At 50.3% G+C, this 26,306-nt stretch overlaps 1 protein-coding gene across 4 annotated transcripts in view; it reads right to left on the bottom strand.

Moving 5' to 3' along the window:
- ACAP3 (ArfGAP with coiled-coil, ankyrin repeat and PH domains 3) overlaps positions 1–26,306 on the bottom strand; it is a 77,005-nt gene that overhangs the window by 26,027 nt on the left and 24,672 nt on the right. For all 4 annotated transcript variants that reach the window (XM_038746604.1, XM_038746606.1, XM_038746605.1 and 1 more), the window contains exons 5-10: positions 25,265–25,323; positions 11,379–11,562; positions 5,437–5,481; positions 3,476–3,571; positions 2,917–2,991; positions 2,694–2,705 (exon numbers count right to left, since the gene is read on the bottom strand). In XM_038746604.1, the coding sequence (XP_038602532.1) occupies positions 2,694–2,705; positions 2,917–2,991; positions 3,476–3,571; positions 5,437–5,481; positions 11,379–11,562; positions 25,265–25,323 (471 nt within the window). The remainder of the gene's footprint in view (positions 1–2,693; positions 2,706–2,916; positions 2,992–3,475; positions 3,572–5,436; positions 5,482–11,378; positions 11,563–25,264; positions 25,324–26,306) is intronic.

Here is a 26,306-nt window from a genome sequence, read left to right as displayed (position 1 = left end):
GGGGGCCCAGGATTCCCGTCCCTGAGGAGGAGAAAGAAGAGGGATGGGGGGACGGGAGAGGAGGAGGGAAAGGAGAAGAGGGGGGAGGGGGAGGTGGAGGGGAAGGGGAGAAGGAGGGGGAGGATGGAGGGCTGATCGTGGTGCTCAAGGGCCTTTGGTTCCAGAGGACGAGCCGAGTAATAATTATGCTTATGGTATTTGTTAAGCGCTTACTATGTGCCAAGCACTGTTCTAAGTGCTGGGGCGGATACAGGGTAATCTGGTTGTCCCACGTGGGACTCACATCTTTAATCCCCATTTTCCAGGTAATAAAAATAATGATGATGGCATTTGTTAAGCGCTTACTATGTGCCAAGCACTGTTCTAAGCACTGGGGTGGATACAGGGTAATCTGGTTGTCCCACGCGGGGCTCACAGCTTTAATCCCCATTTTCCAGATAATAATAATGATGATGATGGCATTTGTTAAGCACTTACTAGGTGCCAAGCACTGCTCTAAGTGCTGGGGTGGATACAGGGTAATCTGGTTGTCCCACGCGGGGCTCACAGCTTTAATCCCCATTTTCCAGATAATAATAATAATGATGATGGCATTTGTTAAGTGCTTACTAGGTGCCAAGCACTGTTCTAAACTCTGGGGTGGGTACAGGGTAATCTGTTTGTCCCATGCAGGGCTCACAGCTTTAATCCCCATTTTCCAGATAACAATAATAATGATGATGGCATTTGTTAAGTGCTTACTATGTGCCAAGCACTGTTCTAAGCGCTGGGGTGGATACAGGGTAATCTGGTTGTCCCACGTGAGACTCACAGCTTTAATCCCCATTTTCCAGCTAATAATAATAATGATGATGGCATTTGTTAAGCGCTTACTATGTGCCAAGCACTGTTCTAAGCGATGGGGTAGATATAGGGTAATCAGGTTGTCCCACGTGGGGCTCACAGCTTTAATCCCCATTTTCCAGATAATAATAATACTGATGATGGCATTTGTTAAGTGCTTACTATGTGCCAAGCACTGTTCTAAGTGCTGGGGTGGATACAGGGTAATCTGGTTGTCCCACGTGGGGCTCACAGCTTTAATCCCCATTTTCCAGCTAATAATAATAATAATGATGATGATGGCATTTGTTAAATGCTTACTATGTGCCAAGCACTGTTCTAAGCGCTGGGGAGAATACAAGGTGATCAAGTTGTCCTACGTGGGGCTCACAGTCTTCATCCCCACTTTACAGATGAGGGCACTGAGGCACGGAGAAGTTAAGTGACTTACCCAAAGGCACACAGCTGACCATTAGCGGAGCCAGGATTTGAACCTATGACCTCTGACTCCCAAGCCCATGCTCTTTCCACTGAGTTACGCAGGTAACTAAGCCCAGAGAAGTGAAGTGGCTTGCCCAAGGTCACACAGCAGACAAGTGGCAGAGCCGGGATTAGAACCCAGGTCCTCTGACTCCCAGGCCCGGGCTCTTAATAATAATAATAATAATAGCACTTATTAAGTGCTTACTATGTGCAAAGCACTGTTCTAAGCGCTGGGGAGGTTACAAGGTGATCAGGTTGTCCCACGGGGGCTCACAGTCTTCATCCCTATTTTACAGATGAGGGAACTGAGGCCCAGAGAAGTGAAGTGACTTGCTCAAAGTCACACAGCTGGCAATTTGGCGGAGCCGGGATTTGAACCTATGACTTCTGACTCCAAAGCCGGGGCTCTTGCCAATAAGCCACACTGCTTGACTGCTTCTCAAATCGGGGTGGGGGTGTTCCCTCGCACCTGTCCCTTCCCCTCAATCTGGTCCTCTCGCGTCCCCCCAATCCCCCGTGGTCCCCCAACCTTGCTGCAGACGGCGGGGCCTCGGATGGGCAGGGTGGGCATTCATTCATTCATTCAATCGTATTTACTGAGCGCTTACTGTGTGCAGAGCACTGTACTAAGCGCTTGGGAAGTACAAGTTGGCAACATATAGAGACGGTCCCTACCCAACAGTGGGCTCACAGTCTAGAAATCTCCAGTGGTTACCAATCAACCTACACATCAGGCAAAAACTCCTCACCCTCGGCCTCATGGCTCTCCATCACCTCGCCCCCTCCTACCTCACCTCCCTTCTCTCCTTCTGCAGTCCAGCCCGCACCCTCCGCTCCTGCATCTCTGTATATATGTTTGTACGGATTTATTACTCTATTTATTTATTCTATTTGTACATGTTTATTCTAATTATTTTATTTTGTTAACATGTTTGGTTTTGTTCTCTGTCTCCCCCTTCTAGACTGTGAGCCCGCTGCTGGGTAGGGACCGTCTCTATATGTTGCCAACTTGGACTTCCCAAGCGCTTAGTCCCGTGCTCTGCACACAGTAAGCGCTCAGTAAATACGATTGAAGGAATGAATGAATGAATAGAAGGGGGAGACAGAGAACAAAACAAAACATATTAACGAAATGAAATAAATAGAATAAATATGTACAGATAAAATAGAGTAATAAATACGTACGAACATCTATACATATATACAGGTGCTGTGGGGAGGGGAAGGAGGTAAGGCGGGGGGGATGGAGATGGGGAGGAGGGGGCAGGGATGGGGAGGCCCTCCAGCCGGCTCTGGGGTGACTCCACACGAGGCCTGCTCCCCTGATGACACTTTCCCCTCGGACAGCCGCTCCCCCACCGGCCCCCAGGCCCGGGGGTTTCACTCACCTGCAGGAGGGTCTGGAGGCCACAGCGAGCGGCGAGCGGAGGGAGGAAGAAGAAGGCACAGAGTGAGCACAGGGTCTCCATGGCACGGCCTCCCCGTCCCCCATTTCTACACAGACGCGCTGCGACGGGGGCGGGAGGAGGTGGGAGAGCATCGCAGGGCTATGGACAAGGAGGAGAGGGCCGGGGGTGCGAAGGACGTGAAGACCCCCCCTTCAAGACCCACCCTCTGCTGGATCAGGGCGTGCTTGTGTTCCAATTCCCGCTTCTCCACCGCCGAGTCTATCACCAGTTGATCCAGCTGTGGGACAGAAAGGTGCCACCGGAGAGCCCCGGCTCACGGCCTCCCCACCAAAACACAAGTCCCCCCCTTCTCTCCCACCGGAGAGCTACCCGGAGGCTCCCGGCCTCCGGGAGGAGACTCCCAGGCCAACCGGGCCCAGCCCAATCCACAGCCACGGACAGGCCGGTGCCCGCAGTTATCGCAGCATCCCCGGAGCCAAGGCCGCCGGGAGCCAAACCGAGCGGTGCGGGTGAAACAGGAAATGCATGTCGGAGGGGTGAAGTGACAGCCCAGCCGGAGACTTTCGAGCCACAGCTTCCTTCGTCTCCCCCTTCTTCCTCCCCGCACCCCACTCTCTTGGTAGCCGGGGGGAAGAGGAGGGAGAAAATGAGGGCGGGGGAGAGGAGGAGGAGGAGGTCAAAGAAGAGGAAGAGAAGGGCAGGGGATGGGGAAGGGGCCCCAAGGCAGGGCAGGGGAAATGCCCCCACCCGACCCCCCTCACCTCGGCCGCCAGCTTCTTCATATAGGGCTCCAGCTCGTGCAGGAGGCTGAAGCCCTGCCGGAAGAAGGTGAACTGCGCGTGCATGAAGGACAGCATCTGGGGAGCAGAGACCGGGCGGGGGAGAGGTCAAGGCAGGGGCAGGAAGGAGAAGGGTCTAGCCGGGAGGCAGCAGAGTGGAGCGGGACCAGGCCAAAGGAAGGGTGGAGCCAAGTGGGCCCCTTCCCCATCCCCCGGGGTACTGGACCCCGGCCCGCAGCAAAGCGCTCTGGTTCAAACCTTGCTGAAGGACTCACGGGCACAGCTACAGCAGGTGGCCACACTTCCAAATATACGCACACATACGTGCTTGCGCTCACGCACCCACATGCACACACGAACACACACATCTTAACACATAATAATAATAATAATGGCATTTGTTAAGCGCTTACTGTGCGCAAAGCACTGTTCTAAACGCTGGGGGGATACAGGGTGATCAGGTTGTCCCACGTGGGGCTCACAGTCTTCATCCCCATTTTACAGATGAGGTCACTGAGGCTTAGAGAAGTGAAGTGACTTGCCCAAGGTCACACAGCAGACAGGTGGCGGAGCCGGGATTAGAACCCATGACTTCTGACTCCCAAGCCCGGGCTCTTTCCACCGAGCCACGCTGCTTCCCACAAGCCCCGTCCCTGAATACAACTGCACACCTATGCATACTTCCCTGAACATACATGTTCACACATGTATACTGACATGCTCTCATACACTCTCAACACACGTACACATCGCCCTGACCACCCCTGCCCATGTCCCCTAACATTCCTTCATCCAACTGTATTTATTAAGTGCTTCCTGTGTGCAGAGCGCTGTACTAAGCGCTTGGGAAAGTACAACACAGCAATAAAGAATGACAATCCCTGCCCACGATGAGCTCACAGGCTCAGGGGGGAGGTAGAGGCAGACATCAATACGCATAAAGAGACATCAATATAAACGAATAAAATGATAGATATGTACATAAGTGCTGCGGGGCAGGAAGGGGGGAGAGAAAAGGGAGCAAGTCAGGGCGACGCAGAAGGGAGGGTGAGATGAGGAAAAATGGGGCTTAGTCTGGGAAGGCTTCTGGAAGGAGATGTGCCTTCAGTATGGTTTTGAAGGGGGGGAGAGTAATGGTCTGGCGGATTGAGGAGGGAGGGTGTTCCAGGCCAGAAGTAGGATCATCATCATCATCATCAATCGTATTTATTGAGCGCTTACTATGTGCAGAGCACTGTACTAAGCGCTTGGGAAGTACAAATTGGCAACATATAGAGACAGTCCCTACCCAACAGTGGGCTCACAGTCTAAAAGGGGGAGAGAGAGAACAAAACCAAACATACTAACAAAATAAAATAAATAGAATACATATGTACAAATAAAATAAATAAATAAATAGAGTAATAAATATGTACAAACATATATACATATACACAGGTGCTGTGGGGAAGGGAAGGAGGTAAGATGGGGGGATGGAGAGGGGGACGAGGGGGAGAGGAAGGAAGGGGCTCAGTCTGGGAAGGCCTCCTGGAGGAGGTGAGCTCTCAGCAGGATGGGGGCCAGGGGTCGGCGGCGAGACAGGAGAGATGGAGGCCTAGTGAGAAAGTTAGCACCAGAGGAGCGAAGTCCGTGGGCTGGGTTTAGAAGGAGAGAAGCGAGGTGAGATAGGAGGGGGTAAGGTGACTGAGTGCTTTAAAGCCAACGGTGAGGTGTTTTTGTTTGTTACAGAGGTGGATAGGCAACGACTGGAGATTTTTGAGGAGTGGGGGGTGACATGTCCTGAACGTTTCTGTAGAAAGACGGTCCGGGCGGTGGAGTGAAGTACGGACTGCAGTGGGGAGGTTGGGAGGTCATTTAGGAGGCTGATGTAGTGATCAAAGGTGGGATAGGAGGGGTGGGCCACAGGAGGAGCAGGAGGCAGAGGGGGAGCGGGCTTCTCTTACCGCATCTAATATCTCGAACTTCTTCTTGGCCTGGAGGACGTTGATCTGCAGAGGGAGGAGAGGACAGGCGTCGGCTGCCAGCGGGCACTGAGAGAGAGGGGAAGCAGGAGCCCCGGAACGGGCCGCGGAGGCACCCAGGGCCTGACCCGAGGACGGTCACAGGAGAGGACTTCGGTATCATCATCAATCGTATTTATTGAGCGCTTACTGTGTGCAGAGCACTGTACTAAGCGCTTGGGAAGTACAAGTTGGCAACATATAGAGACGGTCCCTACCCAACAGTGGGCTCACAGTCTAAAGGTATAGACTCCACCTTCGCCCCCACACCTTTCCAACCCCAAGCATGCTTCTCTGGTTAGTTCAAAGGAAAAGGTCACCATGCCTGATTCCCCACTCCCAGACTCAGAATTCCCTGGAAGCAGAGGGATGGACGAGATGGCCCCTCCATTCCCGGAGACTCCAGAATTCTGCTGGCGGGTGGCACCACCCTCTGATGGCTCCCCTCTGCCCTTTCTGATTGGGGATCCGTGCCGTTATATTGCACTCTTCCAAGAGCTTAGTACGGTGCTCTGCCCACAGTAAGCAGCATGGCATGGTGGATAGAGCACAGGCCTGGGAATCAGAAGGTCACCGGTTCTAATCCCAGCCCTGTCACCTTTCTGCTCTGTGTCCTTGGGCAAGTCACTTCACTTCTCTGGGCCTCAGTGACCTCATCTGTAAAATAGGGATTAAGACCATGAGCCCCACGTGGGACAGGGACAGCGTCCAGCCCCATTTGCTTGTATAATAATGATGGTATTTGTTAAGCACTTACTATGTGCCAAGCACTGTTCTAAGCGCTGGGGAGGATACAAGGTAATCAGGTTGCCCTACAGGGGGCTCACAGTCTTAATCTCCATTTTACAGATGAGGTAACTGAGGCCCAGAGAAGTGAAGTGACTTGCCCAAAGTCACACAGCTGACAAGTGGTGGAGCCGGGATTCGAACCCATGACCTCTGACTCCAAAGCCCGGGCTCTTTCCACTGAGCCACGCTGCTTCCCAGCGCTTAGTACGGTGCAAATGAATGAATGGATTCCTCCCTAACCCTTGCTAATCACACTTCCCCCCTTCAAAGCCCTAATGAATCAATCAATCATATTTATTGAGCGCTTACTGTGTGCAGAGCACTGTACTAAGCGCTTGGGAAGTCCAAGTTGGCAACATATAGAGACGGTCCCTCCCCAACAGTGGGCTCACAGTCTAGAAGGCTCACCTCCTCCAGGAGGCCTTCCCAGACTAAGCCCCCCTTTTTCCTCAGCTCTCCGCCCCCTCCCCATCGCCCTGACTCGCTCCCTTTGCTCTACCCCCGCACCACAGCACTTGTGTATGTATCTCTAATTCTATTTATTTATATGAATGCCTGTTTACTGGGTTTGATGTGCATATATCTCTAATTCTATTTATTTATATCGATGCCATCGATGCCTCTTTACTTGTTTTGATATCTGTCTCTCCCCTTCTAGACTGTAAGCCTGCTATGGGCAGGTTTTATTGTACTTTTCAGGTGCTTAGTATAGTGCTTTGCACACAGTAAGTGCTCAATAAATACAACTGAATGAATGAATGGTATGAGCTACTCTCCACCAACATGGGGTGCTCCCCTGCTTCTGTAATAATAATAATAATAATAATAATAATGGCATTTATTAAGCGCTTACTATGTGCAAAGCACTGTTCTAAGCACTGGGCAGTTTACAAGGTGATCAGGTTGTTCCCCCGGGGGGCTCACAGCCTTAATCCCCATTTTACAGATGAGGGAACTGAGGCCCAGAGAAGTTAAATGACTTTCATTCATTCATTCAATCGTATTTATTGAACGCTTACTGTGTGCAGAGCGCTGTACTAAGGGCTTGGGAAGTACAAGTCGGCAACATATAGAGACGGTCCCTACCCAACAACGGGCTCACAGTCTTGCCCAAAGTCACACAGCTGAAACTGACGGGATTTGAACCCATGACCTCTGACTCCATTATAATAATAATGGTATTTGTTAAGCACTTACTATGTGCCAAGCACTGTTCTAAGCACTGGCACTGCTCTGTGCCCCTTCCCCTTTCTCTACCCCAAAACAGCCCCCGACCTGTGCCCTTGGGATCCCACGATGGATGGTGATGCAGGGGCATGAATGGGAGGAACCCCACGCATTTATGCTTACACTCTGCCACCTCCTCTATCTGTAATTCATGTGTTGCCGACTTGTACTTCCCAAGCGCTTAGTACAGTGCTCTGCACACAGTAAGCGCTCAATAAATACGATTGAATGAATGAATGAATGAATTGTATTGTCTGTCTCCCTCACTAGATTGTAAGCTCTTAGGGGCCGGGACTGTTCCTACCAACCCTGCTGTATTGTACTCTCCCAAACGCTTAGTACAGTGTTCAGCACACAGTAAATACTCAATAAACACCACTGATTGGTTGAGTGAATGCTTGATTGATAGGAGGGTGAATGGATGGGAGGAGGGGGACGGAATGGGGGGAATCAGTCAATCAATGGTATTTACTGAGTGCTTACTAAGGGCAGAACACTGTATTAAGCACTTGAGAGGGCACAATACAAGAGAATTAGCAGAAACGTTCCCTGCTTACAATGAGTTTATAGTCTAGGGGGATCATGAGGAGGAATGGGATGGATGGTAGGATCGGGAAGAGATATAAGGGGGGGATGGATGAGAGAAGGGGATGGATGGGGGCTCGGGGGGAGATGGATGGGAGGAGAGGGGATGGGTGGGAGGATATTTTGTTCCTGTTTTAAAAGAAATTTAGACTAGCCTCTGCCTCCCTCCAAACCTGCCCCAGCCCAGTCGATGAGGCAGGACCAACCCCATTCATTCAGAGATTGTGGGTTCGAGTCCGGGCTCTGCCACTTGTCAGCTGTGGTGACTTTGGGCAAGACACTTAACTTCTCTGGGCCTCAGTTACCTCATCTGGAAAATGGGGACTAAGATCGTGAGCCCCAAGTGGGACAACCTGATAACCTCGTATAATAATAATAATAATAATGATAGCATTTATTAAGCGCTTACTATGTGCAAAGCACTGTTCTAAGTGCTGGGGAGGTTAACAAGGTGATCAGGTTGTCCCACGGAGGGCTCACAGTCTTAATCCCCATTTTACAGATGAGGGAACTGAGGCCCAGAGAAGTGAAGTGACTTGCCCAAGGTCACACAGCGGATAAGTGGGGGAGCCGGGATTTGAACCCATGACCTCTGACTCCAAAGCTGGGGCTCTTTCCACTGAGCCACGCTGCTTCTCGTATCTACCCCAGCGCTTAGAACAATGCTTGGTGAGCGCTTAACGAATACCATCAATCAATCAATCGTATTTATTGAGCGCTTACTGTGTGCAGAGCACTGTACTGAGCGCTTGGGAAGTTATTCATTCATTCAATCGTATTTATTGAGCGCTTACTGTGTGCAAAACACTCTGAGTATTTGGGAGAGTACACAATAACAATAAACAGACAGAGTCACTGCCCACAACCAGCTAACAGTCTGGAAGGGGAGACAGACAATAATTTAAATTAAATCAGCACACCGGGAGGGATTAAAAAACCTCAGGCTGGGTGTTAGAGGCTCAGGCCGAGAAACAGGAACACTGTGGGTCGAAATGGAAAACGATACACTTGTTCTCCAGTCACCAGGATGCATCATCCCAACTGGGACAGAGCCGGGAGAGCAGACCGGCAAATGTCGGGCTACAGACTTAGCCCGGCACACTTCACTCCTCTAACACCAACCTACTCACTGTACCTTGATCTCATCTATTTCACCATCGACCCCCTCACCCACGTCCTGCCTCTGGCCGAGAACGCCCTCCCTCAGCTGTGTGACTTTGGGCAAGTCACTTAACTTCTCTGCGCCTCAGTAACCTCATCTGTCAAATGGGGATTGAGACTGGGAGCCCCACGTGGGACAACCTGATCACTTTGTAACGCTAATCTCCTCACCGTACCTCGTTCTCGCCTGTCCCGCCACCGACCCCCGGCCCATGTCCTCCCCCAGGCCTGGCATGCCTTCCCTCTGCCCATCCACCAAGCTAGCTCTCTTCCTCCCTTCAAGGCCCTGCTGAGAGCTCACCTCCTCCAGGAGGCCTTCCCAGACTGAGCCCCTCCCTTCCTCTCCCCCTCGTCCCCCTCTCCATCCCCCCATCTTACCTCCTTCCCTTCCCCACTGCACCTGTATATATGTATATATGTTTGTACATATTTATCACTCTATTTATTTATTTATTTTACTTGTACATATCTATTCTATTTATTTTATTTTGTTAGTATGTTTGGTTTTGTTCTCTGTCTCCCCCTTCTAGACTGTGAGCCCACTGTTGGGTAGGGACCGTCTCTATATGTTGCCAACTTGTACTTCCCAAGCGCTTAGTACAGTGCTCTGCACACAGTAAGCGATCAATAAATACGATTGATGATGATGATGATGATGTAACCTCCCCAGCGCTTAGAACAGTGCTTTGCACATAGTAAGCGCTTAATAAATGCCATCATTATTATTATTCATATCTGACAGACGATCCCTCGCCCCTCTTTCTTATTGAGAGCACATTTCTGTGAAGTCTCTCCAACTAAGCCCTTATGAGAAGCAGCGTGGCTCAGAGGAAAGAGTGTGGGCCCGGGAGTCCGAGGTCATGGGTTCGAATTCCGGCTTCACCACCTGTCAGCTGTGTGAGCTTGTGCAAGCTACTTCTCTGGGCCTCAGTTCCCTCATCTGTAAAATGGGGATTAAGACTGCGAGCCCACGTGGGACAACCTGCTCACCTTGTATCCCCCCCAGTGCTTAGAACAGTGCTTCGCACATAGTAAGCGCTTAACAAATACCATCATTATTATTATTATTTCTTCTCCCTTCTGAGTCACCTTTGCACTTGGATTTTCACCCTCTATTCATCCCTCCCTCAGACACCCCGTATTTACATACACATCTGTAATTTATTTATTTGTATTAACATTTGTCTCACCCTCTAAACTGCAAGTGCCCTGTGGGCAAGGAACATGTCTACCAACTCTGTTGTACTGTACTCTCCCAAACACTTAGTACAGTGCTCACCCTGCTTTGGGCAAGTCACTTAACTTCTCTGCGCCTCAGTTCCCTCATCTGTAAAATGGGGATTAAGACTGGGAGCCCCCCGTGGGACAACCGATCACCTTGTAACCTCCCCAGCGCTTAGAACAGTGCTTAGCACATTGTAAGTGCTTAATAAATGCCATTATTATTATTATTAATAATAATAAATACCATTCATGACAATGATGATGATGATGACGTGTCCAACCCAATTTGCTTGTAACCACCCCAGTGCTTAGTACAGTCCCTGGTACATAGTAAGCACTTAACAAATACCACGATTATTATTATGATGATGTTAGGAGAGGAGCCGGTAAATTTGCTCACCGTTTTCAAGGCAGCATTGAACTCAGGCCAAGTCCCCACCATTCCCCCTTCTAGACTGTGAGCCCGCTGTTGGGTAGGGATCGTCTCTATATGGACTCTCCCAAGCGCTTAGTAATAATAATAATAATAATAATGGTATTTGTTAAGCACTTACTATGTGCAAAGCACTGTTCTAAGCGCTGGGGAGGTTACAAGATGATCAGGTTGTCCCACGGGGGGCTCACAGTTTTAATCCCCATTTTACAGGTGAGGTAACTGAGGCCCAGAGAAGTGAAGTGACTTGCCCAAAATCACACAGCTGACAGTTGGCGGAGCCAGGATTTCAACCCGTGACCTCTGGCTCCAAAGCCCGGGCTCTTTCCACTGAGCCCCGCTGCTTCTCTACGGTGCTCTGCACACAGTAAGCGCTCAATAAATACGATGGAATGAGTGAATGAACCATCTCTGGTGACTCCTTAGTGATCCGAAGCCCCTCTAGCCCCTTCCCCGGGCGGCTGACCTGCAGCACATAGTCCAGCGCCAGATGACGGAAGCATTTCCTTGTGATGGTCAGCGTGCCCGTGGCCTCCTCCACCTCGTGGGGCTTGTGGCGTGGGGCCTGGGCGTTCTTCACCAGCGAGATCTCCATGTCTTCCCGGACCTTGTCGAACTGCTTCTTGGTCTCCTTGAACTTCCGGACGTCGCTGCAGCCGGAGAGGGAGGTGACAGGGTTGAGGCTTGCCAACGGTCAGGGTTGAAAGGGTCGGGGGGCGTGGGGGGGGGTCTTGGCAGGGCCTGCCTGCTAACACTACTGTACTCTCCCAAGGGCTTAGCGTAGTGCTCTGTACGTAGTAGGCGCTCAATAAATACCACTGATTGACTGATTGATAGGCAGCCTGCCAGGACAGGCCCCAGGACACCAGGGGCAGATCTTCACTCGGTTTGAAGCGCCACGTCCCGAAGTCTGGGCTTCGGGTTTCCGGTTCGTAATATGGAATCGCTCCTGCCCCTGCTCCTTCCCTCATCCTGAGGACCGAGGGGAGCCCAGAAGAAGATGTGACTTGGGGAGTGAGAGAAGGAGGAAGGGAGGAGGGAGGGATCAGCACGATATAAACGTGAGCCTGCTGTTGGGTAGGGACCGCCTCCATATGTTGCCAACTTGTACTTCCCAAGCGCTTAGTCCAGTGCTCTGCACACAGTAAGCGCTCAAGAAATACGATTGAATGAATATAGATGCCCAAATGCCCCCACTCATTCATTCATTCACTCAGTCGTATTTATTGAGAGCTTACTGTGTGCAGAGCACTGGACTAAGCGCTTGGGAAGTCCAAGCTGGCGACATCTAGAGACGGTCCCTACCCAACAGCGGGCTACACAGTCTAGAAGGGGGAGACGGTCAACAAAACATATAAACCAAATAAAATAAATAGACTAGAGGAGCAGCGTGGCTCAGCGGAAAGAGCCCGGGCTTGGGAGTCAGAGGTCATGGGTTCGAATCCCGCCTCCACCACATGTCTGCTCTGTGACCTTGGGCAAGTCGCTTACCTTCTCTGAGCCTCAGTTATCTCATCTGTAAAATGGGGATTAAGACTGCGAGCCCCACGTGGGACAACTTCATCACCTTGTATCCCCCCCAGCGCTTAGAACAGTGCTCTGCACATAGTAAGCGCTTAATGAATGCCATCATCATTATTATTATTATTACTATGTACAAGTAAAATAAATATGTACATATATACATATTGCCAGCTTGTACTTCCCAAGCGCTTAGTGCAGTGCTCTGCACACAGTAAGCGCTCAATAAATACGATTGATTGATTGATTGATTGATATACTGCCCACTGGGCATAGATGGGCTCCAAAAAGTGCCTGCTGACCTTCCCATACCTCTCTCCCCTCCCACTCCCTCTTTTCCTCCAGTCTTGGGCCGGACTGGTGCTCTGGCCCCCGGGTGAGCTCTCTCTCCATCATCATCATCATCCATCGTATTTACTGAGCGCTTACTGTGTGCACAGCACTGTACTAAGCCCTTGGGAAGTACAAATTGGCAACATACAGAGACAGCCCCTGCCCCACAGTGGGCTCACAGTCTAAAAGGGGGAGACAGAGAACAAAATCAAACATACTAACAAAATAAAATAGAATAGATATGTACAAGTAAAATAGAGTAATAAATATGTTCAAACCTATATACATATCTCTCTCTGCCTCTCTCTCTCTCCTCCCCCCCAACCCCTCAAGAAGCACTCTTAGTCGCCTCCAGCGCCGCGAAGGTCTGCCATTTCTCAATGAACCAGCAACCCCCAGCCCCCAAAGTGCCCTCTCTCTCCTTCCAACCGCTTCTCTCGTCACCATCTGGCTCCAGCCCAGATCCGGCTGGGAAAGAGAGGAGAGGGAGAGAGGGAAAGAGTTTATGTGTGTGTCCCTTCCCCCATTTAGCCGCCTCCAGCTGCCTCAGTGACCTCATCGCTGCAGCCCCAGGAATAGGGAATGAAGTAGCCTCTCCCCCAGCCCCTCGCTACGGGCTGCGGAGTAGGGAAAGGGGGTCGGGGCTCGGCTCCCAGTTGGGGCAGCTCAGGGTTCAGAGGAGACCCCAGAATATACACGAACCCTGCCAAGTGCTCGCCCCCCCAATTCACTCCCCACCCCCTTATACTTGCAGAGGAGACCGGATCCTCCCTGATGTCCCTTTTGTCATCATCATCATCAATCGTATTTATTGAGCGCTTACTATGCGCAGAGCACTGGACTGAGCGCTTGGGAAGTACAAATTGGCAACATCTAGAGACGGTCCCTACCCAACAGTGGGCTCACAGTCGAAAAGGGGGAGACAGAGAACAAAACCAAACATACTAACAAAATAAAATAAATAGATGTGTACAAATAAATTAAATAAATAAATAAATAGAGTAAAAAAATATGTACAAACATATATACATATATACAGGTGCTGTGGGGAAGGGAGGGAGGTAGACTGTGAGCCCACTGTTGGGTAGGGACTGTCTCTATATGTTGCCAATTTGTACTTCCCAAGCGCTTAGTACAGTGCCCTGCACATAGTAAGCGCTCAATAAATACGATTGATGATGATGATGATGTCCCGGCCTCCAGTCCCTACCCAAACCATTTTTCTCAATCGCCATTCATACACCTCCTCTGCACATAGAGCAGAAACTCCCAACCATTGGCTGTCAATCAGGGGTCTTTCCTAAGCGCTCACTGTGTCCAGAGAAGCAGCGTGACTCAGTGAGAAGAGCCCGAGTCAGAGGTCATGGGTTCTAATCCCGGCTCCGCCGCTTGTCAGCTGGGTGACTCTGGGCGGGTCACTTCACTTCTCTGGGCCTCAGCTGCCTCATCTGGAAAATGGGGATTAAAAGCGTGAGCCCCACGTGGGACAACCTGACTACCTTGTACCCCCCGCCCAGCGCTTAGAACGGTGCTTGGCACAGAGTAAGCGCTTAAGAAATGCCATCATTGAGAAGCAGCGTGGCTTAGTTGAAAGAGACTGGGCTTGGGAGTCAGAGGTCATGGGTTCTAATCCCGGCTCCACCACTTGTCAGCTGGGTGACTCTGGGCGGGTCACTTCACTTCTCTGGGCCTCAGCTGCCTCATCTGGAAAATGGGGATTAAAAGCGTGAGCCCCACGTGGGACAACCTGACTACCTTGTACCCCCTGCTCAGAACAGTGCTTGGCACATAGTAAGCGCTTAACAAATGCCATCATTGAGAAGCAGCATGGCTCAGCGGAAAGAGCCCTGGCTTTGGAGTCAGAGGTCATGGGTTTGAATCCCGGCTCTGCCACATGTCTGCTGTGTGACCTTGGGCAAGTCACTTCACTTCTCTGAGCCTCAGTTACCTCATCTGTAAAATGGGGATTAAGACTGTGAGCCCTACGTAGGACAACTTGATCACCTTGTATCCCCCCCAGCGCTTAGAACAGTGCTCTGCACATAGTAAGCGCTTAACAAATGCCATCATCATTATTATTATTATTACAAGTTGGCAACATATAGAGACGGTCCCTGCCCAACAGTGGGCTCACAGTCACTTCACTTCTCTGTGCCTCAGTTGCCTCACCTGGAAAATGGGGATTGAGACTGTGAGCCCCAAGTGGGACAACCTGATCACCTTGTATCTATCCCAGAGCTTAAAACAGTGCTTGGCACATAGTAAGCGTTTAACAAATACCAACATTATTTATTATTATTACTAAGCACTTGGGAGAGTACAGTGTAATAGAGTTGGTAGACACATTCCCTGCCCACAACAAGCTTACCGTCTAAAGTTTTATGACCCTCAGTCGACTCTCTCCTTACCCACTCTCTTCTCACACCTCATTCCAGCTCACACTCATTGCTCCCTCCAAATTAACCTTCTCGTTCTGCCTTGTCCCCATCTCTCCGGCCACTGACCACTGGCCGACACTTTCTCCCCTGCCCAGCAGCACTCCCTCCCGCTTCACATCTGACAGACCACAGCTCTCCCCATCATCAAAGCCCTTCTGAAACGACATCTCCTCCAGGAAGCCTTCCCCCCCCCGCCCCGATTTCTACTCTCCCCAAGTTATATTCCCCCATTTTCACTTCAACATTTCCGCACCACCTGAGCACTTGTAAACTCACAGCCTGCCTCAGTCGGTCAATTGTATTTATTGAGTGCTTACTGTGAGCATATTACTGTACTAAGCACTTGGGAGAATACAATATAACAATATAACAGACACAGTGAGTTAAAGTCTAGGGGGGAAAGAGGCATTAGTATAAATACATAAAATTACAGATATGTACATAAGTGAGTTTACAGTCTAGAGGGGGAAAGAGGCATTAATAGAAATAATAAAATTACAGATATGTACTTAAGTCCTCCTCTGGGGCTGGGAGGGGAGATGAATTAGGGGAACAACTCAGGGAGACGCAGAAGCAAATGGAAGAAAAGGAAAAGAGGGCTTAGTAGGGGAAGTCTCTTGGAGGAGAGTCATTCATTCATTCAGTCAAATTTTTTGAGTGCTTATTTATTTTACTTGTACATATCTATTCTATTTATTTTATTTTGTTAGTATGTTTGGTTTTGTTCTCTGTCTCCCCCTTTTAGACTGTGAGCCCACTGTTGGGTAGGGACTGTCTCTATATGTTGCCAATTTGTACTTCCCAAGCGCTTAGTACAGTGCTCTGCACACAGTAAGCGCTCAATAAATACGATTGATGATGATGATGCAAAGCACTGTACTAAGTGCTTGGGAGAGTACAATATAACAATAAATAAACACATTCCCTGTCCACAATGAGCTCACAGTCTAGCGATGTGTCTCAGCACTTAGCATATCAATCGATCAGGGGTATTTATTGAATGCTTACTGTGTGCAGAGCACTGTACTACATAATAATAATAGTGTTGGCATTTGTTAAGCGCTTACTATGTGCCAAGCACTGTTCTAACAGCTGAGGTAGATACAAGGTAATCAGGTTGGGGCTCACAGTCTTCATTACCCTTTTCCAGATGAGGTAACTGAGGCACAGAGAAGTTAAGTGACTTGCCCAAGGTCACACAGCAGATAGGTGGCAGAGTCGGGACTAGAGCCCACGACCTCTGACTCCCAAGCCCGGGCTCTTTCCACCGAGCCATGCTGCTTCATGCTTGGGAGAGTACAATACAACAGGATTGTTAGATCCGTTCCCTGCCCACAGTGAGCTTACAGTCTAGAGGAGGAGACAGAAGGGCATGTCTTCCATATCCTACTATTTAAAGCACTAACTCATGTACACATTCCCTTTTCTTTCTTTTTCTTAGCTGGAAATTATTTTGGTGTCTGTCCCTGCCTCTAAAAGGTAAACTCTTTGAGGGCAGGGATCATGTCTCCTAACTCTACTGTACTCCCTCTAAACTATACGCTCACTGAGGACAGGTAATGTGTCTGTTTATTATCATATCGTACTCTCCCAAGCGCTTAGTCCAGTGCTCTGCACATAGTAAGCCCTCGATAAATACTATTGAATGAATGAATGAATGACTTAGTACAGTGCTCTGCACACTGGAGGCATGCAATAAATGCAATTGATTGATTGACTGGTTAGTGGTCTAGACAACGAACCCGTTGTTGGGTAGGGACTGTCTCTATATGTTGCCGATTTGTACTCTCCCAAACGCTCAGTACAGTGCTCTGCACACAGTAAGCGCTCAATAAATACGACTGAACGAATGCACGGTCCTGACACCCAGTCTACAGCAATTCTGGCCAGCCCCGACTCTCCTGAGAGGATCTGATAATACAGATGGCGTTTGTTAAGCACTTACTATGTGTCATGCGCTGTTCTAAGCGCTGGGGTAGATACGAGGTAAGCAGGTTGGACACAGTCCCTGTCCCCCGTGGGGCTCACAGTCTTCATCCCCGTTTTACAGATGAGGTAACTGAGGCCCAGAGAAGTGATTTGGCCTGGAATGCCCTCCCTCCACACATCCGCCAACCTTCAAAGCCCTACTGGGAGCTCACCTCCTCCAAGAGGCCTTCCCAGACTGAGCCCTCTTTTTCCTCTCATCATCATCAATCGCATTTATTGAGCGCTTACTATGTGCAGAGCACTGTACTAAGCGCTTGGGAAGTACAAATTGGCAACATATAGAGACAGTCCCTACCCAACAGTGGGCTCACAGTCTAAGCTGTGGAGGCTCCTCCTCCCCATCTCCCCCGCCCCACCTCCTTCCCCTCCCCACAGCACTTGTATAAACATTTGCACAGATTTATTCCTCTATTTATTTTACCTGTACATATTTACTCTTCTATTTACTTTGTTAATGGTGTGCATCTAGCTGTAATTCTATTTGTTCTGACGACTTTGATACCTGTCTACATGTTTTATTTGGTTGTCTGTCGCTCCCTTCTAGACTGCGAGCCCGCTGTTGGGTAGGGACCGTCTCTATATGTTGCCGACTTGGACTTCCCAAGCGCTTAGTCCAGTGCTCCGCACACAGTAAGTGCTCGATAAATACGACTGAATGAATGAATGACTGAATTTGCCCAAGGTCATCCAGCAGACGAGAGGTGGAGCAGGGATTAGAAGCCAGGTCCTTCTGATTCCCAGGCCCACGCTCTAACCACTAGGCCATACTGCTTCCTGATAGTCTCTGGTGCTTCCCGCCAGTCCAGCTTGGCCCGGGGGGGTCTGATCCCCAGCCTGTGACACTCCCTGCTAGTCCAGCCTCTCGCCAAGCCCCCTGACCCCAACCTTCGGTACCTCCTTGGGTCCAGCCTCCTTTCAGTCTAACACACTTCCTACTAGCCCGGCCTCAGCCCAGGAGCCCTGACCCCCAATTTATGACATGGCCCAGTGGCTACAGCCCGGGCCCGGGAGTCAGAAAGACCTGGGTTCTTGTCACTTGTCTGCTGTGTGATCTTGAGCAAGTCATTTCACTTCTTTTAGACTGTGAGCCCACTGTTGGGTAGGGACTGTTTCTATATGTTGCCAACTTGTACTTCCCAAGCGCTTGGTACAGTGCTCTCGACTCAGTAAGCACTCAATAAATACGATTGATTGATCTCCGTGCCTCAATTCCTTCATCTATAAAATGGGGATTAGCATGGTGAGCCCCATGTGGGACAGGGACTGTGTCCAACCTGATTTGCTTGTATCTACCTCAGCACTAAGTACAGTGTCTGACACATAGTATGCGCTTAATAAATACCACTTAGGGCCAGTCCAGCCTTCCCTGGGAGTCCTGATCCCCTGTCTACAGCACTTCTTTTCATTCATTCATTCAATCGCGTTTATTGAGCGCTTAATCTGCGCAGAGCACTTTACTAAGCGCTTGGGAAGTTTATTCTTGTGAGAAGCAGCCAGGCCCGACAGAAAGAGACCGAGCTTGGAAGTCAGAGGGCCTGGATTCTAATCCCAGCTCTGCTGCCTGTTTGCTATGTGACCTTGGGAAAGTCACATAACTTCTCTGTGCCTGTCACCTCATCCGCAAAATGGGGATTCAACACCTGATCTCCCTCCTAATAATAATAATAATAATAGCATTTGTTAAGCGCTTACTATGTGCAAAGCACTGTTCTAAGCGCTGGGGAGGACACAAGGTGATCAGGTTGTCCCACGTGGGGCTCACAGTCTTCATCCCCATTTTACAGATGAGGGAACTGAAGCACAGAGAAGTTAAGTGACAAGCCCAAAGTCACCCAGCTGACAATTGGCAGAGCCGGGATTTGAACCCATGACCTCTGACTCCAAAGCCCATGCGCTTTCCACTGAGCCAAGCTGCTTCTCCTACTTTAAAATAATGAACAATTATGGTACTTCTTAAGTGCTTACTATGTGCCAACCACTGTTCTGAGCCCTGGGGCAGATACAAGTTAAACGGGTTGGACAACAGTCCCCTTCCCACATGGGGCTCACAGTCTTAATCCCCATTTTTTACAGATGAGGTAACTGAGGCACAGAGAAGTTAAGTGACCAGCCCAAGGTCAAGCAGCAGACACGTGGTGGAGCCAGGATTAGAAGCCATGACCTCCTGTCTCCCAGGCCTGTGCTCTAACCACTAAGCTATGAGCCCCAGGGGCCATGGACTGGGCCCAACCTGATTATCTTGACTCTATCCAGCACTTAGAACAATGCTTTGCACATAGTAAGTGCCTAACAAATGCCATTATTATTATTATTATTATTATTACCCCAGCACTTAGTACATTGCTTGGCACATAATAAGCGCTTAAAATACATCACAATTATTATTATTCTTGGCAGTCCAGGCTCTTTCCTGCCTGTCCAGCTCCTACTAGGGAGTTCTGACCCCCCAGTCTCCGACGCTTCCTGCCAGTCCGGCCTCTCATGAGGGGTTCTGACTCCCAGCCTGGGACACTTCCTCCCAATCCAGTCCTTTCAGGGACACAAAGAGCCCGGGCTTTGGAGTCAGAGGTTGTGGTTTCAAACCCCGGCTCCACCAATTGTCAGCTGTGTGACTTTGGGCAAGCCACTTCACTTCTCTGAGCCTCAGTTCCCTCATCTGGAAAATGGGGATTAAGACTGCGAGCCCCCCCGTGGGACAACCTGATCACTTTGTAACCTCCCCAGAGCTTAGAGCAGTCCTTTGCACATAGTAAGCACTTAACAAATAAGATAAGGAGTTCAGTGTTGGACTCAATATGTCCAAGACTGAACTCCTTATCTTCCCTCCCAAACCCTGCCCTCTCCCTGACTTTCCCATCACTGTTGACAGCACTACCATCCTTCCCGTCTCACAAGCCCATAACCTTGGGCTCTGCTCTCTTGTTCACCACTCACATCCAATCCGTCACCAAAACCTGCCAGTCTCACCTCCACAACATCACCAAGATCCGCCCTTTCCTCTCCATCCCAACCGCTACCCTGCTGGTTCAATCTCTCATCCTATCCCGACTGGATTACTGCATCAGCCTCCTCTCCGAGCTCCCATCCTCCTGTCTCTCCCCACTTCAATCTATACTTCAAGCCGCTGCCCGGATCACCTTTGTGCAGAAACGCTCTGGGCATGTTACTCCCCTCCTCAAAGATCTCCAGTGGCTACCAATCAACCCACGCATCAGGCAAAAACTCCTCACCCTCGGCCTCAAGGCTGTCTATCCCCTCGCCCCCTCCTACCTCACCTCCCTTCTCTCCTTCTCCAGCCCAGCCCGCACCCTCCGTTCCTCTGCCGCCGCTCACCTCCTCACCGGTCCTCATTCTCGCCTGTCCCACCGTCGACGCCCCTGGCCCACGTCCTCCCGCTGGCCTGGAATGGCCTCCCTCCGCACATCCGTCAAGCTAGCTCTCTTCCTCCTTTCAAAGCCCTACTGAGAGCTCACCTCCTCCAGGAGGCTTTCCCAGACTGAGCCCCCTCCTTCCTCTCCCCCTCCCCACCCCCCCGACCTAATAATAATAATAATAATAATAATGGCATTTGTTAAGCACTTACTATGTGCAAAGCACTGTTCTAAGCGCTGGAGGGATACAAGGTGATCAGGTTGTCCCGCGTGGGGCTCACAGTCATCATCCCCATTTTACAGATGAGGGAACTGAGGCTCCAAGAAGTTGAGCGACTTGCCCAAGGTCACACAGCAGACATGTGGCGGAGCCGGGATTCAAACCCATGACCTCTGACTCCAAAGCCCATGCTCTGTCCACTGAGCCACGCTGCTTCTCTACCTCCTACCTGCTGCCCTACCTCCTTTCCCTCCCCACAGCACCTGCATATATGTTTGTACAGATTTATTACTCTATTTATTTTACTTGTACATATTTACTATTCCATTTATTTTACTTTGTTAATATGTTTTGTTTTGTTGTCTGTCTCCCCCTTCTAGACTGTGAGCCCGTTGTTGGGTAGGGACCGTCTCTATGTGTACCTTCCAAGCGCTTAGTACAGTGCTCTGCACACAGTAAGCACTCAAATACGATCGAATGAATGAGTGAATGAACCAATGCCATCATTATTATTATTATTATTACCCACTCACACACATGCACGCCCCGTACACACACAGATACACACAAACACAGGTGCCCCTAAGGGTTGAGAGGTGATGGTAGGCGTGCATTTCCCAGGTGTCCAGCTTTGGGGGGCAATAGTAGCTGCTCTCTCGGTTCTAGCTGTGGGAACGATGGGGACCGGTGACCCCCCGGTTTCAACTGTCGGAGGGTGAACCTACTGTTCCCTCACGGCTGTCTGGGCTGAATTCCCACCCAGCCTTGCTCACTGGAGGTCTCCAACAGCTGAAAAGACCCACATTTAGTCTCCCTGCCCCTGCCCCGTGGGACAATATAATAATAATAATAATGGCATTTATTAAGCACTTACTATGTGCAAAGCACTGTTCTAACCACTGGGGAGGTTACAAGGTGATGAGGTTGTCCCACGGGGGGCTCACAGTCTTAATCCCCATTTTACAGATGAGGGAACTGAGGCCCAGAGAAGTTAAGTGACTTGCCCAAAGTCACCCAGCTGACAATTGGAGGAGCTGGGATTTGAACCCACGACCTCTGACTCCAAAGGCTGTGCTCTTTCCACTGAGCCACGCTGCTTCTCTCATCGCCTTAATAATAATAATAATATTACATAATATATTATATTAATATATTATTGCCTTAATAATAATAATAATGCCCTCTGGGCATCCTGCCCCACCCGCCTCCTCCCATTAAGGCTATGCCCTCTTCCTACCCCCCGCCCCACCCCGACTCATAATCAAAGGGGGCACCTCTGCATACACAATCATCATCTGACGCGCTCCAACACACCCAATCATGGCCTGGAGCGCCTTCCCCTTTCACATCTGGCTGACCACAGCTCTTCCCATCTTTAAATAATAATAATAATAGTGATGGCATTTATTAAGCGCTTACTACGTGCAAAGCACTGTCCTAAGTGCTGGGCGGGGGATACAAGGTGATCTGGTTGTCCCACATGGGGCTCCCAGTCTTCAACCCCATTTTCCTGATGAGGGAACTGAGGCCCAGAGAAGTGAAGTGACTTTGCCCAAAGTCACCCAGCTGACAAGTGGCGGGGCCGGGATTTGAACCCACGACCTCTGACTCCAAAGCCCGGGCTCTTTTCCACTGAGCCATGCTGCTTCTCAAGCCCTTCTTAAAGCCCTTCTGAAATCACATCTCCTCCAAGAGGACTTCCCTGACTCTCATCGCTCCATCCTGTTTTCCTCCATGTCCTTCCCCGGACTTTCCCATAACTACAGACAGCACCGCTATCCTGTCTCACAATCCTCTAACCTGGGCATTATCTTCGAAGCAGCGTGGCTCTCCCCCTCGTCCCCCTCTCCATCCCCCCGTCTTACCTCCTTCCCTTCCCCACAGCACCTGTATATATGTATATATGGTTGTACATATTTATTACTCTATTTATTTATTTATTTATTTATTTATTTATTTTACTTGTACATTTCTATCCTACTTATTTTATTTTGTTGGTATGTTTGGTTCTGTTCTCTGTCTCCCCCTTTTAGACTGTTAGCCCACTGTTGGGTAGGGACTGTCTCTATGTGATGCCAATCTGTACTTCCCAAGTGCTTAGTACAGTGCTCTGCACATAGTAAGCGCTCAATAAATACGATTGATTGATTGATTGATTGATTGTCTGATGCGTGACCTTGGGAAAGTCACTTAACTTCTCTGTGCCTCAGTTCCCTCATCTATAAAATGGGGATGGGGACTGTGCCCAACCCTATTTGCTTGTATCCACCCCAGTGCTTAGTACAGTGCCTGGCACATAGTAAGCGCTTAACAAATACCACAATTATTATTATTATTAATCACTCTTTGCGTGCAGGGATGATGTCTACTAAAGAGATCTTTTGTACTTTCCCAAGTGCTTTGTACAGTGCTGTGCAGTGAGTAATTGCTCAAAAATATGGCTGAATGATTGATTGATTCATTCATTCATTCAATCGTATTTATTGAGCACTTACTGGATGCACAGCACTGTACTAAGCGCTTGGGAAGTACAAGCTGGCAACATAGAGAGACGGTCCCTACCCAACAGTGGGCTTACAGTCTAGAACATATATACACATATAATGAATATATATATATATATATATATATATATATATATATATATATATATTCATTCATAGAGATGGTCCCTACTCAACAGTGGGCTTACAGTCTAGAACATATATACACATATAATGAATACATATATATATATATTGATTCATTCAATCATATTTATTGAGCACTTACTGTGTGCAGAGCACTGTACTAAGCGCTTGGGAAGTACAAGCTGGCAACATATAGAGACGGTCCCTACCCACAGCGGGCTCACAGTCTAGAAGGGGGAGACAGACAACAAAACACAACATGTTAACAAAATAAAATAAATAGAATAAATATGTACAAGTAAAATAGAGTAATAAGTATGTACAAGTAAAATAGAGTAATAAATATGTACAAACATATATATATATAGGTGCTGTGGGGAGGGGAAGGAGGTAAGATGGGGGATGGGGAGGGGGAGGAAGGGGAGAGGAAGGAGGGGGCTCAGTCTGGAAATTGACTGATTGCTGCCCAGAGTTGGCAGAGAAGTTTGGGGTGCGATCAACTGTGCTGGAAGTGCAGGAACTGCCTCCTGGACCACAGCCTGGGTGATGGCGGAGGGATGAGTCAGGGAAGATCCTAGGCCCAATCCTTGCCCCTTCCTCTCAAGCATTGGTATGAGCAGGGCCACGCAACTGTTGAAATGGTAATAATAATAATAATAATAATAATAATAATAATAATGGCATTTATTAAGCCCTTACTATGTGCAAAGCACTGTTCTAAGTGCTGGGGAGGTTACAAGGTGATCAGGTTGTCCCTCGGGGGGCTCACAGTCTTAATCCCCATTTTCCAGGTGAGGTAACTGAGGCCCAGAGAAGTGAAGTGACTTGCCCAAAGTCACCCAGCTGACAATTGGCAGAGCCGGGATTTGAACTCATGACCTCTGACTCCAAAGCCCGGGCTCTTTCCACTGACCTACGCTGCTTCTAATAGCTGAATGGTAATAGCTGAATGGGCTCCCAGGGCCCTGCCAGTTGGCACTGTGGGCTAGGGAGTGAGTGCTCAGAAACGTGCCCCACAGAGGCTCCCTGGCAGGGCAGTGGGCTGCTGGAGGTGTGAGCCACCCTGCCCCACACACATACATACACACATGCACACACAAACATACATGCAGGCATGCATGCACGCACACACTATTCCCCTCCTCTTCCAACCCACCCTCTGGGGGTAAGGGAAGTCTATCTCTAGACTGTAAGCTCATTGTGGGCGGGGATGTGTCTGTTTATGGTTGTATTGTACTCTCCCAAGCGCTGAGTACAGTGTTCTACACCCAGTAAGTGCTCAAGAAGTATGACTGAATCAATCGATCAATCGTATTTATTGAGCGCTTACTGTGTGCAGAGCACTGTACTAAGCGCTTGGGAAGTACAAGTTGGCAACACATAGAGACAGTCCCTACCCAACAGTGGGCTCACAGTCTAGAAGGGGGAGACAGAGAACAAAACCAAACATACTAACAGAATAAAATAAATAGAATAGATATGTACAAGTAAAATAAATAAATAGAGTAATAAATACGTACAAACATGAATGAATGAATGAAAGTCCAGCACTGATTCCGGTCTGGCCAGCCTGGCCTGGCCATAAGCAGATTAACTCTGGGCTCGGGGAGGAGAAAATGAGAGGGGTTGGGGACGGGGAAGGGTTCGGGGAGGGGGGGTCACCCTCAATTGGCTGTCTGCCCAGTGACGGGCTCCCCTCCCTGTCCCCCTGCACCGTCCACGGCTCTGGCTCACGGCCGCTGTCCGGTCATAGTCAGATGGCCAGTGGGGTAGGAAGGACCAGAGCCCGGGGCCCGGACCAGGTGAGGGGAGAGAGGAGGGGAGCCGGGGTGGCGGACGTCCGTACTCACTCTTTCACGAAGTTGTGCAGCTGCTGCCGGACCGATCTCTGAGCCTGGTCGAAGAGAATCTAGAAGGGACCGGGTGGGGAATGGGTCGGTGAGTAGAGAAGGGGGGGTCCAGGCATGGCATGACCCCAAACCCACAGGGTGTGTTCACTCCCCTCCCCGCCAGGCCTCCCGGGCCCTGGTAACAGCCCACAGTGCAGTCCCCCACCCCTGGCCCCCACCGGCACCACGTAGGGATTCCTCCTCCCCGCGCCAGTCCCGAAGGCCGGCCGGAGGTGTCGGAGGGGACCAAGAAAGAGGTGGCATCTCGTCTGACCTCCCTCGGCCCCATTCCCACCTCTCCCTGAGATGGCACCAGGGCAGTCCATTGGTCAGTCTCCTGGCTGCAGCAAGTCCTCCCTAAGTACCGCAGGGAAGGAGGCTGGAGGCCGTCCAGTGGGCCAGGCCACCCACGGCCAGCAGCACGGACATCCTCCCTGGCCCTTCTTTCCAAGGACGGGCCTCGGTTTCCCTATTTGCTGGGGGGCGGGGGAGGGACCTGATCCATCTCTCGGGGGACAGGGGAGGCAGGATTCGCCCGGGGATACTGGCTGGGAAAGGGAGGATCAGAAAGGGTAAGGGTAAGGGACATGCCCCCCGCCCCCACGGTCATACAACATGCTGGGATGAGAACCCAGGTGACCTGATTCCGGGCCAGAGTCCTTGGGTCTCCTCCGCCCCACAGACTGAGTCCACCCAACCCCCCGTCCCGGCTGGAGCTGGGTCAGACAGAGCAGAGGCTCCTGCATGGTGCGCACGGGGGCCGGAAGTCAGTAAACGGCTGCCGCAGGCCGCCTGCCCAGACCACCCAGCTCACAGCCTCTGGCCACTGTCCCTCGGATTTTTTCCCTAGGGCTTCCGAGCCCTGAGGGGTGGGGGAAGAGGAGGAGGAGGGCAGGGGAGTCTCCTGCCCGTGTAGACCCTCATCAGTCCAGGCCAGGGGAGAGGAAGGGGCTTCAGGTGTGGAGGCAGGGGGACGAGCTAGATGACCCCTCGCCAACCGCCT

Source organism: Tachyglossus aculeatus, chromosome 5 (genome assembly GCF_015852505.1).
Source record: "Tachyglossus aculeatus isolate mTacAcu1 chromosome 5, mTacAcu1.pri, whole genome shotgun sequence".
Lineage (NCBI taxonomy): Eukaryota > Metazoa > Chordata > Mammalia > Monotremata > Tachyglossidae > Tachyglossus > Tachyglossus aculeatus.
This window is presented reverse-complemented; position numbering and strand designations above follow the sequence as displayed.